This window comes from Bactrocera dorsalis, chromosome 4, assembly GCF_023373825.1.
Source record: "Bactrocera dorsalis isolate Fly_Bdor chromosome 4, ASM2337382v1, whole genome shotgun sequence".
In the NCBI taxonomy this organism is placed as follows: domain Eukaryota; kingdom Metazoa; phylum Arthropoda; class Insecta; order Diptera; family Tephritidae; genus Bactrocera; species Bactrocera dorsalis.
In genome coordinates this window covers 26,358,105-26,375,002 of record NC_064306.1, presented here as the reverse complement: position 1 = coordinate 26,375,002, position 16,898 = coordinate 26,358,105, and the positions used below count along the sequence as shown (strand labels likewise).

Genomic DNA, 16,898 nt, shown 5'->3' with positions numbered 1-16,898 from the left:
AGCAATATCAGTTTGAAATATAATATGGATTCACTCATAACATGCGTTCTAGTTTTGATTGAGTAGACAATTGAGCACAGTCGATTTTATTTGTGACGAAAACGCGTGGGCGCCGGCGAAACGAACGAACAACTGGCGTGCTATGAAGGTTTCGGTAAAAGTAGTAGAGCAGCTTGTAGCTCAACTCCGCGTCAAATAATTCATTGACAGCCGAAAATCCACCTTTCAACCAAAGTTAGAGAAATATTGTGTTTTTGTCATACATTCCTACATATATACAAATTTACAACAATATCACTTAGGTTAATTACTCCGCTATTGCATTGAGGTTAAAGTTACATTTGCCATTTGCCAATGTTGAATGTAAGGAAACACGCTCATGTTGCATGCCACTTCCAAAAATAAGAAATAAATTTATTTTAAGTTGCCGAACTGTGGCAGCTTGTGGCCTAGCATATATAACATAAATTTCGCAATTTTCAAGGCCAATGCTTTTAAGGGCGCTTTCTATTCATTGCTAAATGAAATACATCAAAGATTTATGTGTATGTATGGATGTGTGTGTGATATGCCCCACCAATGACTACAAATTGTATGCTTGTAAGAAGCCTTAGGGTGTTTTGCCTTACTGGAAATAAATTTTATTTTTTGAATTTTTGTAGTTATGTGTATGTTTTTCAGTACACTCAATATATATCTGAAATAATGGTGAAGGCTTTAGCACCAAAAAAAAGAGGTAACTTTTAAGTGCCAGCAGCTTTTTTTCGCGCTAATGCGAGTGCTGTAAGCTGTATGCTGTAAGCTGCAAGGGGCGCAAACGCTATTTTTATATACTTTTATTAAAATTTTTATTTCAATGGCTAACGGCACTTAAAAATAAATGCAAAGCGTTGATAATGGATAGTCATAAATTTTCAACACCAAAATTTGTTGAAAGAAATATGTATGGATATGTGTGTTTATACAGTTGGGTGTGTGTGTGTGTATAGTTATATATGTGTATATATAGTTGTGTGTGTATATACAGTTGTGTGTGTATATATAGTTGTGTGAGTATGTAAAATTGCATTATTTGTGTTTTCCACTTATATGAACGTGTATGTGTGTTGGTATTGCTGGCATGTTTGTTCGATACGAAAACTCTTTAGTACAAATTTCAGCAAATGCGGAGTTCAAAATTTCAAAATTTCAATATTTCAATATTTCACTTTTTTTATCTCTTTTTTAGCAGAATATTTATTTTTTTTGTTCTCATTTTCTTTTGCTATAAGCTACGGTGAAACAAACGTGCAAATAATGTTTAAAAAATGTTAAACGAAAATTAGTTTTCAAACTCACATAATTCAAAATTAGTACTTAAGTTCATGCAAAAGTCTTTACATCACTTTTTTTACAATTTATCTTACTAAATATTGCTTAACTACTGCAAAGTACATACTAGTGTTTCGTAATTACTTTCTACACTAAATTGGCTACTAGCGTATGCATGGTGTGTTTGGTGAGTTGGCAACACTGTTGCGTTTAGTTTGATTTCATTTATTTAATGCTAATACTTATTTAAGAATCGATTTCATTGCTCTAATGTATGATTGATAAGCATTTACAGTTCACGTACAAATATATGCATATACAGGGTGCGCCAACTTGGTATACTTAATGGCATAATGGCATACACCTACTGTGAAATCTCTCAAGTAGCGAGTTATTAAATTTTGATAAGTTATACCTTTCAAACTAAGATATTAAAATTTTAAACCGCAAATAGATTTTGAGTGACAGTCTTTTAAAATGTTCAATCTGAACCATCAGCTCATTTTTAAACGCGTTATTGTCGAGAGAGAATTTTTCGAATTTGCTTGCGTATTTACTTGGAAACAAATGAACTGATCACTAGCAATCTTTTCTTCATGTTTTTTAGGTATATATGTAGTTCTCAAAACGATGAACTACCAGTTTTTGATCTAAGCAAACATCAAAATCGATTGAATAACAACCAAAATTTTGTTAAAAATTATAATTTTTTTTAAATGCCACTAGTTTGTAAATTTCTGTTTATTATCGACCTAAGGTCATACACACAATCACTTCTATAGGTAAATATTTTTGGTTAGATTTCATTCACGGAGATGACCGAAATCACTGCACCAGATGAGGAACATTTTGAACGCCGTCGGAGAGATCTCGTGTAACTTGGAAATATCCTAGTTTTTCTTTTCAATGTGCTTAAAAAGTGTTTTGACTATTACAAAAAAACAAATTCAAAAAATAGTTTAGCTTATCACTCAGAGCAGTTTTGGTAATGGAAATTTCCAAGGAAATGCGGAAAAAAGATCACATTGACACGTCATCAAGAACTTGAGCTTTAATTTCCTTTATTTCTTGGTTGAAGGTTTATAATATCACACCAGTAATCGGCGGACTATATTTTATTATTATTCTTTAAGCAAGCAGTCGGTCAGAAATCATCGCTATACCACCCGAAATATTCAAAAAAAATAATAAAACAAGAAAAAACCTATACTATGAGCAAAAAATAGTAAGACTTGCTCAGACTTTTAAAATCCTTAATATATTCTTCATATATTCTTAATATATTCTTCAAAATCCATGTCGTCCTTTTCAAAGTAATAATCCTTGGAACCGATACACTTGCTGCAATGTTTTTTCGAATCGTCGAAACAGTTGTTAAAATCAATTCTGGAATAACCTTCAATGCGCGTAGCGATTCACGTGTAATGTCTTCAATTTACTCAAAACGATATCCCCGGAGCGGTCGTTTGAGTTTGCTGAATTGCCAAAAGTCACACGGAGCTAAATCAGGTGAATACAGTGGTTGTGGAACGATATTTGTTGAAATTCAGTAGAATACAGTTGTTGTGAAACGATATTTGTTGAAATTTTGGCGAAAAACTCACGAAGAGTTAATGCAGTATATGACGATGCTTCATCGTGGTGCAAAAATCAAAAATTGTCGTCTCATAATTCCGGCCCCTTTTTACGAATAGCTTCACGCAAACGACGCATAACACTCAAATGTATTCACTATTAACAGTTTGCCGGTCGGAGGGAATTCGGAGAACACTACACCCGATTACCGAGGTGTAAAAAATTTGTCAACCTTAATTTTTGATCTGCTTTGACGAATTGGGCTCACCTTTTCCACGATGTTCTGTCGATTGATCGTCTGTTTCCGGGTCGTATGCATAGAACCAAGACTCATCGTCAGTAATAATACGTTTCATGATATCCTGTTAGTCTGAATGCATCGTTTCACAGACGTTAGTGCGACGTTTGTTAAAAAAAAGTAGAGTGATTTTGGAACCAATCGTGCGTTCTTTTTCTTAGGCTCAAACGATTTTTCAAAATGGTTTTCAGTGATCCTTCCCATATTCCAATGATGCCAGTAAGATCTCTGACTGTTAATCGTTGATTCTAAAGCACCAATTATTTTATTATATTGGCGAGTTGATCATCAGCTGTGGTTGATGGCCGTCCTGGATGTTGTTCGTCGTCAGCGCCTGCTCGACCCTCTTTGAATAATTTGTACCAATCTAAAACACTTGATCGCGAGAAACTAATTATCACTGATGAGTTTTTTCCAGTATTCCGAATGTAATGACACCAGAAATTTGATCACTCATCGTAAAGATCGCCAAATGCACTTTATGTACTTCCGATAGACAAGCCTATACCAAACACTAATGATTATTTTAATGTGACATTTGGAACAGCAGTCAAGGACAGTTATGCCAACATAGAAAAAATATATATATTTCGTTGAATGGATTTTTGTGCGAAATTTAAATTAAAAAGTCTTACTATTTTTTGCCCACAGAACATCGAAGCTATAATTCTTTTCACAGGTACTTCATTCTATAGCATAAAAGGGTATAAAAAGATACATATTTTGATTGGTTCCAATTGTTCATTTTGTGTACCAGCTATAGCTATAGTGATCCGATGTCGACGATTCTAAAATAAACAGCTTCTTGCTGAGAAAAGATCGTGTAAAAATTTTCAAGACGGTGTTTCAAAAACTGAGGGACCAGTTCGCATATATACAGACCGTAGACGGACGTACAGAGGGACGGTGATCATTTTACATACTTTATAGGGCCTTCGACATTTCCTACATAACCTTCATGAAAAACATAATATGCCATGTTAAGGGTATAAAAAAAGTTTCATCATTTTGCTAGGGTCAATAGAGGTGACCACTTAATCTATTTAGTCTTCGAGAAATAGTTCGATTATTTAAATATTCCAAAAAAACATTATCTTTTTCAAATTAACCTAAAAGATGGCGCACCCTGTATATGCGTATAAAATTTACTTTTTTGCACTTACCCGTATGATTTTCTGATCATGCATTATCTTGCGTATGCAATTCACTAGGAATGTCAAAATCATGCCACCCAAGATTAGACCGAATACAACCATGATAATGTAAATGTGCTCAGATACTTCCGAGGTCTCTTTCTATTATTAAATATAGAAAAAAATATTTGAAATTATTAGGGATATGTAAAGCAAACTTAATAAGAAGAATTTTGTATATATTATATGTAAATATGATATTACGAGTATACTATATATCAAAGCTGCATGCTCATATTATTAGATTTTTGACCCAGTAATTCATGTAAACTGTGCGCGTTAACCGATAAACGAATTTTTTATGTTCGTACGAAGTTTGATCACCGTATGTCGTTTTGTGTGACAGCTGCTTGGTAACGTCGGGAAAAGTCTGGAGACTTTGAGATTTGAATTAGAAACACGGTTCATGAGAGTCGTTCATCTACCTCTGTTAACGAGCTTAATAAGTTTGAAAATCGTTATGCCTATGGATCAACTCAACCGGCCCTTGGTTAATGTTTTGAGTTTGAAACGTATCAATGAACCTGTACGAAATTTTGCAGAATGCACAGAAGGCCATCCCCGTCGGGGCTTATAACAAGAGTATGGAAAATTGGATTAAGTTTTGGCATTTCTGTATTGGCTCAAGAGCATTTATGAATGCGATGAATTAAAATACGTGAAAATGTAGTTTTGTTTTAGTAGTCTGGGTCAAATTTGACTTAATGGTTTATAGAAGGGGATTACCGGCGCTGCAGTCAGTTTGCTTACGAAATAAAGTCGCTTCTTCTCTTATATATTATGCCTTTAACTTAAGAAAAATGCGATTATCTAAGATATCTTCAACTATTTTTTTACTTGGTTCAGCAGTGCTCACCAATGACTTCCAAAAGGGGTAAAGATTGGAAAGAAACGTTTAAAAATCCTTAATAATCTCTTACTATATCCTCTCTTAGAGAAATGTCAGAGATATACTTGTAGAAATCAAAATCGGATAATCAATCTAATAAAAAAAACCTGTAGTTAAAGGCTCCATAAAGCATTCTTCAAAAACAAGATAAGTGTAAAAGCTCTCGTATGTTTTTTGATGGCTTTAGGCTGCTATGTTTGTCTAAATGAGTTTCACAACATGTTTGTGGATCACTAGCTGGATCCCAGTCTTTTAAAAATTATCAAAAATAGAATTATTCTACAACAAATACTGCTATGCATATGAAAGTACAAGACAGGTTGATTCAGTTGAAGTTAATTAGAAAATGAGACTATAGAGAACCACACATGGGAAATAACTTTGATTTTAGATTAGCTTATTTGAGTTTGTGATGAATAACATAGCGTTAAAAATAAAGCGAGCTTAGGTGGTATTCCGGATATGTGCGCGAAATCTTCAGCACTAAACTTATGCGAAATTTCGCTAAACTCTCAAATAAAGAATCAAAAGGCTTCACTCTCTCTACCTTTGGGAAAAGCGTGATTTGTTGCGACAGCATTTATTGTAAATACTTTCTCACTGGTTTCTTTAAGGTTCCCAGAATTTAAGTAGCTAAACACTACTTCAATCGAAGTATATGTAATTTGAAATATTTCTTTCTTTCCCACTTTGTATTGAACTTTTGGGAATAAAAGTTATAAGCGACAAACTTACATACTTTTGATATCTAGTGAAAAGCTTCAAGTTCTCTTCCAAACAAACATATTTCATAGTATTCTTCTCTAAACTTATACTTATATATTGTCAATTTGTCAGTTCGACAGCTGCATTTATAATAAAAATATGTGCCATTAAGTGCAGTTAACAATAACAACATGCGCACTTTACAACTTTGACAGGTTGATAGCTTCATTGTTCGTTCACCATTTCAGTCACTTGATAGTTCATTCGATTCCATTTAAGTGCTAAACTTGACCAATTCCCACTGCAATTGCTGTCAACATAAGGGAGCACGTACGACTTTAACATGCGCATGTATATATACGATATATGTAAAATGTATGTATGTATATGCCACATTAGGGTATGTAGTATTTCACAAGTTGATTTTTTTATGCAGACCAAAGATCAAAAAATTGTTAAATATATCACTTCGAGAAATAACAGATACCCTAATATATATATATGTATATATATATATTATGTATGTGAAAATGCGTCCAACTGTGATACTCGACGTTTGAACTACTAGCATTTAAGCGAGAAAAAGTAATAATTGGTAGAAATCACTTACATTGCAACCCTCCTCGTCCCAACGAAATTTGCAGTTGTCACGTGAATTGCATCTGAGCTTGCGGTCAATGCATGTGGCATCCTCACAATCGTATTCTTCATCAGTGCAACTTCCTAGTATCGACAAGAAGAAGAAGAAGTTAATAATATCAAAAATAAATCGAATTGGAAGATGCACTATTAATCGTATATCTAGACATAAAGACCAAAAATACTAGCACAGGTTTACAAACTTTTTGTTTGATATCGCTTGGTCATAATTTCGTTTATTAGCCCGCAAGATGTTATTCGACGCTATCAAAATCTTAAAGCCATGTTTATATTTCTATGAATCCATAAAAAGCTAACCAACAAACACGTTATCTTCAGCTGCACCGAAGTCTGGTTTACGGGTGAATTTCTTATATCAATTTGTATTTTACTATATGTATACCTAAATTAAATTTGAAAGCATAACCGATCAATGGTTTTCATCTATCGGAAAATGTTCTGTTAGCCACATTGTTTGTTATGGATACTCCTCAAGTCGAAATAAGGTTACTTAATAAGGGAACAAATATTTTATGAAATTTTTCTCCGATTCTGATCGGCTAGTTTGAATGTCAGATCTGAACAGCTTGTTCGAAGATTGTGTGTTCTTCTTCTTTAACGGCGTAGACACGACTTACGCGGTTATGGCCAAGTTAATAACAATTCGAGATACCAAGTGTACACAAGTCCTTCTTCGCCTGATGTCTCCGCCTGAGTGGAGGTCTTCCTCTTCCTGTATTTCCCCCGTGGGTACTGCGTCGAATATTCTCAGAGCTGGAGGTCACTTAATTCGCTGAACTATGTCAATGTCCTCATATAACTTGTACAGCTCATCGTTCCATCGAGTTCGATATTCACCGCTGCCAATGAGAAAAAGACCATAAATCTTCTGCAGAACGTTTCTATCGAAAACTCGTAACGTTGAATTTCGATGCTGACGTTTTTTGGTGTTAATGCTGGTTCCAAGATAAGCGAAATTTTCTACGACTTCGATGTCCGGAGATATTTCGTCTTGCTGTCGTTCACTACCAGACCCATTTGCTGTTTAGAGAAAGCAAAACGTTAGCGTGGATGTTGAGGCCAATGATATCAATATCATCGGCGTACGTCAGGAGCTGTACACTCTTTTAAGAGATTGTGTCTTCTCGATACAGCTCTGCAGCTCGAATTATTTTCTTCAGCAGTAGATTGAAAAAGAGAGGAGAACGAGACGCCTTGCGTGCAACTTCTTTTGCTATCGAACGGCTCGGAAAGGTTCTTCCCGATCTTGACGAGGCTTTTGGAAGGATGCCAAATTTAGACATAGTGGCATAAAGGCAACTCCTTTTCGTGTTATCAAAAGCAGTTTTGAAATCGACGAAGAGTTGGTTTTTTGTCAATTCTCTTTTCACGGGTCTTCTCTAAGGTTTGGCGCCTTGTAAATATGTGGTCAGTTGTAGATTTTCCAGGCCTAAAGCCACACTGATAAGATCCAATCAGTTTGTTGACGGTCGGCTTTAATCTTTCAAACAATACATTCCATAGAACCTTATATACAATGTTTGGGAGACTTATCTCATGGTAGTTGGCGCAGATTGTGGGGTCTCCCTTTTTGTGGATTGGGCAGAGTACACTTAAATTCCAATCCGATCCGATCTGAATCCGATCATATTTTACAAAATATCCTCCTTATCAGTTCTTCACCGCCGTGATTAAATAGCTCGACCGCTTTGTTGTTTTTTTAATGGGTAGTTGTTATTAGAACTTCCACATCTCTGGGAAATGGTACGCTTGCTGTATCGTCATCGATTGGGGAATCGAGTTCGCCTTCTCCTGGCGTATTTCTTTTACAGCATTGGTTACTAGATTACCACGGCGGGTTTTATAAGAGTGTGTTCCGGTCTTAAAACCTTTAGTTAGTCGCACATCTTTTTGTAGAATTTTCGAGTATTACCCCTGTCAGCTAGCTAGTCAAGCTCTTCGTACTCTAACATTTCGGCCTCTCTCTTTTTTATCTGCGTCCCACTTTCTTCTTCACCTCTCGGTATCTATCCTATCTATCCTACTCCGCACTTGCTGTAAAGTTGTGAGGTTGTCAACGCCAAGTTTTACGTGGAAGTCCTCAAGAGACTGAAACGAAGCTCAATCGGGTCCGATAAGACATCGCAGCCGACACCACGACATCGGCTCGGCTCATACCGCCTTTCTTGTGAACAGCTGCCTAACCAAGGCCGGAATTGTAATGATTGGTTCTATGAATTTTTTTTAAAGCGACTCTATATGCATCCCAAAAATTTTCGAAATCCGGGACCTAGCCACCAAATATGTGTGTATACAGTTCATATGTCTAATTTCTTGTATTGAAATTCAGAGATAATAAGAAAATTGCTAATTATTATATACGAATCTGAAACTTCTGGTTGTCCCGAGAGTATAAAATGATCGGTCACACCCGAACTTAGGCATTGGTTACGTATTTTGTTATTTTCTTGGTTTTGTTGGTCAGCACTTACCAGATCCTTTATCTCGAAAAGCCGTAAATAAAATGGAGAATGTTGAATTGATGGCCGCTGGCTCGGCAAAGAAACGAATATTCAGCGTGTTCGAATCGGATGTGATGCCTTCACCAGCAGATCCGCAAAAGTTCTTTTTTCTACGAGTAAAAAATAAGGATTTGCTGAAAATAGCAAGCAAAAATAACAAAGACAACAACAACAAACAAATTTTGACGCCATATAAAACATATAGCTGCATAAATACAACATTTGTTGCTGTTGTTGTCTTTGATTGGTCACGCTGAATGAGTAAAGTGAAAGGCGCCACACACATACATCCACACATCTGCCCACACATTCGTCATATTGCGCTGTCAGCGAGTGTGAGTTTGTCATTTTGTAATTTTATAGTAAAAGTGACATTGATGATTGAAAGCTATGCATTTATCTGCACACAAACACACACGCAGACACGCAAATACACCCACACACGGTTGTATGGTTTTTATGCTGCTTGTGTTTGCATGTTAAATGAAGTTTGTCGTGATTTTGTGGCCACAATCAAATTGAGCGAGAACGACAGTAAAATGTTGCCAACACACAGACACACATATACACACACTAATGCGCGTTAAATGCTTCCATTCGCCTATTACTTACTCACCTAAGAGGCATGATGGTTTGTTCGGGAAATATGTCCAAGAAATTCGCTTCACAGTCATTCGGTTTGACTAAACGGAAATCCACGAATTTCATTTGTATCTGCAAATACCAGAAAAGAGAGCAAAAGAAAACGAGAAATTAGTTTTAATCAAATTGTAGTGCTTGGCGTCGCTGCTAACCTTCCAGTTCTCCTGCACCTGTATGCGCCAAATGCAATCTAACGGCACTCGATTTTTAATCACAGTATCACGAATGTCTTCGGGCACATCGGTGGAGTTGACGAAATCCTCGAAACCCGACTTTTCTATTGTGCAGTTCAGATCGGTGGTGGGAGCTGTTGAACAAGCAATTAATACAATTAAGGTGAAATAAGAAAGCACTGAATAAGAATACACTTAAATATTTAAATATATATAAATTGAAGATATTTAAAATAATAAGATAAAACGTTAATTACGTTGTATGTCGGTTGTATCGCATATTGGTCTAATATCGACGATTCCGACAACTACGCAGCTGCTTCAGGAGAGAAGAACGTGTGCGAAGTTTCTGATCGATGTCTCAAAAACTGAAAGACTATTTCGGATATATGCAAACGGATATGGCTGATATAATTATAATACAATATCTCACATATTAACCGATATATTGCGCAAAATTCATTCAAAGGAACTTCCTCTTCCTTATTGGCATACATCGAGTTTAGAACACAGCGACGTTCTTCCTTTTGGCTGTTTGACGTTAGTGGGAGATGCCAAGTGTAGCCAGGAATTTCTTCAATAGGTCTTTCCAACAAAGTAGAGGTTTTTCTCCTCCTCTGCTTTCCCAGGCGTGTACTGCGTCGAATACTTTCAGAGCTGGACTGTTTTCGTCCATCCGGACAACATGACCTAGCCAGCGTAGCCGTTGTCTTTTAACTCGCTGAACTATGTCCATGTAGTCGTATATCTCATACATCCCATCATTCCATCGAATGCGATCTTCTGAAAAATCTTTCTTTCGAAAGCTCCTAACGGCAACCCATTAGATGTTGTTATCGTTTATGCCATATATAGAGTTTGGTTTTTGTTCGTCCATTGAGACCTTACGTCTCAATTGTCTAATCAGTCCGAAGTAAGACCTTTTGGCAAGAGTTTTTCTGCGTTGGATTTCGGGACGGACGTTGTTAACGCTGGTTCCAAGATAGACGACATTTTCTACAACTTCGATGTTATGACTGTCCACAGTGAGGTTGGAGCCAAGTTGAGTGTTTGACGACTGTTTGTTTGATGACAAAAGATATTTCGTCTTGTTCTCATTCACTACCAGACCCATTTACTTCGTTTTCTTACCCAGTCTAGGGAAACCCGAATTAACGACACGGATGTTGAGACCAACGATATCAATATCATCGGCGTACGGCGGGTGCAGTATACATACTTTTTTAGACGATTGTCCTTTATCTATTCAGCTCTGCAGCTCGAATTATTTTCTCCAGGACTAGGTTCACTTGATAGTGAGTCACCCGGTCAGGAACCTCGTTTCTGACAAAGCTTTTGTTATTGCTCAAAGACAGTTTACATAACCGTATCCGTAACCCCGCAAGGGGTTACCACATTCAGACATCGCTGCGGGAAGGCAGTTGCTTTTCGTGCTGTCGAAAGCAGCTTTGAAACCGACGGAGAGGTGAGTTCGATTCTTTTTTGATTTTTTGATGAGTCTTTGTTTCCGAGTTTTTGTTTCTAATAACTATTTATTTATTTTGGGTATTTCAGTTTTAAAAGCTATCGTGTAGGGCATAAATATTATGCGAAGCACTAATAACTTAAGCTCTTTTAACTACGTTGATATTAACTCACCTTCTTTACTGCGATCCATAAATTCGTAAACGGCTGTAAAACCCGAATACTCGATACTCTCATCCGATTGAAAGTGTAGCCAGAGGTAACGTTCCTTCGATGTGATTTCCGGTGGAAAATCCGTGCCACAAAATTTACCAAGCAAGTTCGAGAAGCCATACTGGCCATCACGTATCTATACACACACACACACAAACGAAATAAAGCATACATATATGATTGAGAATGAAATATAAAGCACGAGTATTTACACTACAGTTTAACACTTTATACAAGCAAATGAGCCATATAATTGAGTGCTCTTACCTCGAGAACATCAAATTTGCATTCCTCTTTCGCTTCAATGTGGAATGAATTACGAAAATCTAAACGGATTATCTGTCCTGGCGGCGCTGCAGGAGCCAAAGAGCCAAAGTAAAGATGAAAAATAAAACGTCAGAAAAAACACACACATAATAAGATAAAGTGATACAAAATGTAGCAACCAATCGGTGGAAGTAAACGCCAGCAGCTCAAAAGCTCACGTGTAACAACACCCGTGTGTATAGCCACAGGTGGGGGGACTCACAAGGGTTCGTTTGAAAAGTTAAGACTTGGACGGCTAAATAAATCTTTGGATAATTTGTTTTGCTAGTGTCTTTAAGTGTAATACATTTTGGTCTTGTTTCCGATAATGCATTTGTAGAATCGCGTTGTTTCAGGAGTCTATTTTTGTGTATCTGAGCTTCCTTCCATATACAGTTCAAAAATGGAAGAAATCGGATAATAATCACGACCACCTCCCATACAAAGGTTATGTTGAAAATCACTAAAAGTGCGTCAACCGACTAACAAAAAACGTCAGAAACACTAAATTTTACGGAAGAAATGGCAGAAGGAAGCTGCACCCAGGCTTTTTTTAAAAATTGAAAATGGGCGTGGCGTCGCCCACTTATGGACCAAAAACCATATCTCAGGAAATAAAAAAATATGTAAATGACGGATAATGAAATCTCGATTATCACTTTATCATGCGAGATTATAAAATGTTCGGTGACACCCGAACTTAGCCCTTCCTTACATGTTTTATAATATGTTTATTTTACGAATATATACTTGTACTATTTGAGTTTGTGATTAATACGAGTAATTTGAATCTTATTTTAGGAAAATCTCAAAATGATTTAGTTGCGGGCTAAAGGTTTTAATGGATTATATGACAGTATTCAGAAGAAGAAGATTTTACCTAGGTGTGATAGAGAGATTGGAATGGAATATATTCTCGAAATTTTTAAAACTGAAAAGTATAAATTGTTGGTGTGTACATAAAAATGGCTGAAATAAATTTTACATCCACTGTTATATATTTTTTTATATAGTTTAAGGGATTGTATCCACCTGTGAATAAAAAAAAAAACAAAAAATTTTTTGGTTAGAAAATTTCACACAATGTTCTTAAAAATATTTGGCTTACGAAACCACAGTTAAGCCAATACTGATCGATGGTGTATTTGTCTGGTCGAGGGCACTGGGTGAAGCCCCACTTGCCAAATAGTTAGAACATGTTCAACGAGCGACTATCATTGGCATCAGTGGTGCATTACGTACAACACCAAGAATGTCACTGCCATTGGCATATACATAGTTGCGAAGGTTGTTGTCAGATTTCGGGAAACCCGCTGGGATCAATTCGAAATCCACTCTCATTTCGATTGCATCCCTAACTTGGACTACCGCGCCGCTGTACGCACATCTAGCGGTATCTCCTCTTCGTACATATGTACATACCTCTGAGGAATTGCAGTCGCTGGAAAAAAGACGCATTGAGCTTTTTTTCACGGATGGATCGAAGCTCAAGGAGAAGATTGGAGGGTAAGTATTCTGTGGGGAGCTCTCTATCACCTATTCTTTCATATTGTCAGACGACTGTAGAGGTGGCGTCTTATTTGAGGTATATATCTATATATCTATAGCAAAGCTCAGCCAGCCCAAAGCTAGTCAAGGAATGCATGACCTCACTAGCTGTAAAATCAAACTAAATCCGTAATAAACTTATCTGGACATTGGCCACAGCGGATTCGTCGGAAAATATAAGGCTGATGTTTTTTGAAGAAAAAGCACCTTTACCCAAATCCTAAAATGGTGGGAATGAGCAAGTGTTGCCTTGTCTTCTTGCACTCGGGCGCTGTGTCTTTGGGACTCTCCCAAAATCAGTAAACGTGGCTCAGCCCGTGTGTGTTGGAGAAGGTCTTATGACACAGAGCGAAACATAAAAGGTCCATGGAGCTATTAGACTTTGGCAAGGTTGATATGATCGCAATGGCAACATAACCTTCTTAGATATTTTCATCTAAGAAATAAGATTTTTAAAATAATTTCAGATAATAATAATCAGAAAAATTTTCTTTACTGACAGAAATCTTTCTTCGAAAGTCCTGTTAGAGATTGGCTATCCAAATTGTTCCAACTGAATTACCGATTATTAAAGTAACTGCGCAATGAAAAGATTTAAAATTTTTAAATTAAAATTAAAATTTTTAGTCAACGCTGCGAACCTTTATCAAGCCCCTCACCCCTCACTTGTGACTACAAACAGCAACTCATGAATAAAAAATGGGATTTATACATATTTAAACGTGACAGGCGTATATACAACCATATATATACATATGTGTAGTTATACATATATATGTATATATACATATATATATACACATATATATACTTGTAGCTTTCGCTTTCATGTTCGCGCGTTTATTGTAACGGCAGGTGTGTGGCGTGTGCTTTGTCAATTATGTATACACGTGAGCTTTATGTTCGAACGAAACGACGTTAACACAACACCTTGGCGCCCGGGGCGTATGAGTTATGTATGCGTAATTCTTAACATGCAACATGCCGCATTCAACTCTCGACTCACGACTCCCGACGACTTACCTATAATCACGCGTGTACAGCTGATGTTCTTTGGGTAATCGTTCGGATAATCGGGACTGTAGAATTCATTTTTTGCCGCATCACCCTCATTAAACTTGCGGCATTTGTCTATCGGCTCCTCCTCCGCCTGACGCACCCAGCGATTGCGCTGCTGCTGCTGCCTTTGCTGCTGTTGTTGCTGCTTCGCCGACATTTGTACGAGCGCCGCAAAGCTGTGTGTGTTGCCGTAGTGCGCCACAGCAGCGTGGTCCTTGTTGCCGGCGGCGTCTAAGTATGAGCTGGAAAATTTGTGTTGATATTGACGAACCACTTCCATTTCCTCATGCCCTGCCACAATCATTTGCGCATCCGTTTCCGTCGTGCGCTTCAAGTCGTCGGTGGCGTCGGTTGCTTTGTAATCGTATAAAATGCGCGCTGACTCAAATTGCTTGCTTTGTGTTGTTAGCGTTTTTGTTGTTGTTGTTGGTGGTGGTGTTGGCGTTATTATGAATGTGTCTACTATTGTTATTCTTGTTGTTGTTGTTGCAGTTATTGGCGTTGTAATGCCATCAACAATGTCGCTATTGCGGTTATTGTTGTTGCTGTTGCTGCTCTTGCTCTTACCGTTGATTGCTATTTGCGTTTGTGCTGTAGCTGTCACATTCGCCAACTCGCCGCCACGCCTCACAGGCGTTGCCACAATCATTGCTGCGGATGCCTGCGTGCTGCCGCTGTCGCCTGACAAAGTATGGCCGATGTACTTTTGCGGTTGCTCTGCTCTTCTATTGCCAGCAACAACAACCAGGGTCTGTGCGTGTTGCGGTTGCTGTTGTTGTTGTTGACGTCTTTCATGCTGCCAATGTTGCTGCTGCTTCTGTGGTTGTTGTAGTTGTTGCTGTTCGTTTTGCCTTTGAAGCTGTTGCTTATTTATCACTGTGCCTCTCGCATTTATGCCGCTGACATTTATATTGGCCATGTTGTCAGGCGGCAACTTTATTGTGCTGCCACTGTGTCGCGTTGTGATTGCGCTTGTTGCTATTGTAATTGTGGTCGTCGTCGGTTTACTTGCGGCTAGCTTTGTTGCCGTGCTGACGCTTAGCGTTTTTGTTGCTATTGTTTTTGGATTGATTATTGTTGTTGTTTTTGGTTTTATTGTTGTTGTGGTTGCTGCTGCTGCTGCTGGGCTTGTTGTGGGTTTTTCGACCATTATTGTCATCGATTGAGGCGTTGAAACCATATGTTCCTCTAGTTCTTGTTCCAGCTCCGGCTCCTGCTCCACCTTCTCCGCCGGCGACGCTCGATCCGCTAACTGCTGCAATTGCTGACGCCACAGCTCTTGCTTGCTCGGTGCACTAATGTACATTTTGTTGCTGTTTTTACTGTTCCTGTTGCTGTTGGCAATCAACATATTTGAATGGTAGTTGTTAAGATTATTGTTATTGTTGTTGTTGTTGTCGTTCTTATCGTTGACATTGTACCTGTTGCCGTCAATGAAACCCATTGCTTCTAGCATTTTCATTGTACGCATTGTATTTGCTTGCATTGTTGTTGTTGTTGTTGTTGACATTATTGTTGTTGTTGTGGTTGCTGTTGTTCCTTTGGTTGTTCCTTTGGTTGTCGTTTGTTTATTGTTGTCAGCAAAATTCGTGTGTATATCTGGCGATACTAGAAGAGATGTGTGGGTGGAAAGAGAGAGAGAGAGCGAGTGAGAATACATAAAATACAGTTACTGCCAGTAAAAGTGTGTGAGTGTGTGCGCGTGCACAATTTGTACGACTTTGCGGCAATGAAATGTTGAAAAATTGCGGACTTGTAAAAATATAAAAACAAACAAAAGCAAAACAGAGCAAAATACACAGGTGAGCAAAAGCCACAGCCAGAGCACGAGCAAGTGCAAGAGCAAGAGCCGGCCAGGTGCCGGCGAACAAATGTTCAATGGCAATTTCCGGCTATTTTCCCACAGCACAACTCTGTAGCTTGTCTGTTATCTCAACGAGCAAGTGTTTCGTGACACGTTCCCTTTTATCTGCCGCCGAGCAATATATCTAAAAATATGCGTGTATTTGTGTACCACACACACACTCTCGATTTTTACATTTTTCATTTTTGCTTTGACCATGTTAAAATGTTTGGTTGTTGTGTTGTAAGTACAAGGAAATGAGAGAATGTAAATATTGCTGGCTTCGGCCAACCATAATTTAAGTGCAGAGCGCAGCAACAAAGGAGAATTGCAAATATTTGTATAAACGCATTTATTATGCTTCCTTCCACCTTTCCTGTATTAGTTTAGCTTTGAAAATATGCTATTTGCAAGTCAATATGGCGAGAATTTAAATCAATTGCACTGCATAACAACTAAATTATTCATTTTGATTTGGCCAAGGAGGGCAAAATAAATGTACAGGGCGACCTGCTTAA

General features: G+C 37.7%; 1 protein-coding gene across 8 annotated transcripts in view; it reads right to left on the bottom strand.

The window, feature by feature from the left end:
* The window catches only part of LOC105223255 (uncharacterized), a 76,376-nt gene that overhangs the window by 19,499 nt on the left and 39,979 nt on the right, over positions 1 to 16,898 (bottom strand). For all 8 annotated transcript variants that reach the window (XM_049455982.1, XM_049455979.1, XM_049455978.1 and 5 more), the window contains exons 3-10: positions 14,502 to 16,145; positions 11,892 to 11,977; positions 11,586 to 11,760; positions 9,927 to 10,081; positions 9,749 to 9,846; positions 9,103 to 9,242; positions 6,582 to 6,694; positions 4,348 to 4,479 (exon numbers count right to left, since the gene is read on the bottom strand). In XM_049455982.1, the coding sequence (XP_049311939.1) occupies positions 4,348 to 4,479; positions 6,582 to 6,694; positions 9,103 to 9,242; positions 9,749 to 9,846; positions 9,927 to 10,081; positions 11,586 to 11,760; positions 11,892 to 11,977; positions 14,502 to 16,145 (2,543 nt within the window). The remainder of the gene's footprint in view (positions 1 to 4,347; positions 4,480 to 6,581; positions 6,695 to 9,102; positions 9,243 to 9,748; positions 9,847 to 9,926; positions 10,082 to 11,585; positions 11,761 to 11,891; positions 11,978 to 14,501; positions 16,146 to 16,898) is intronic.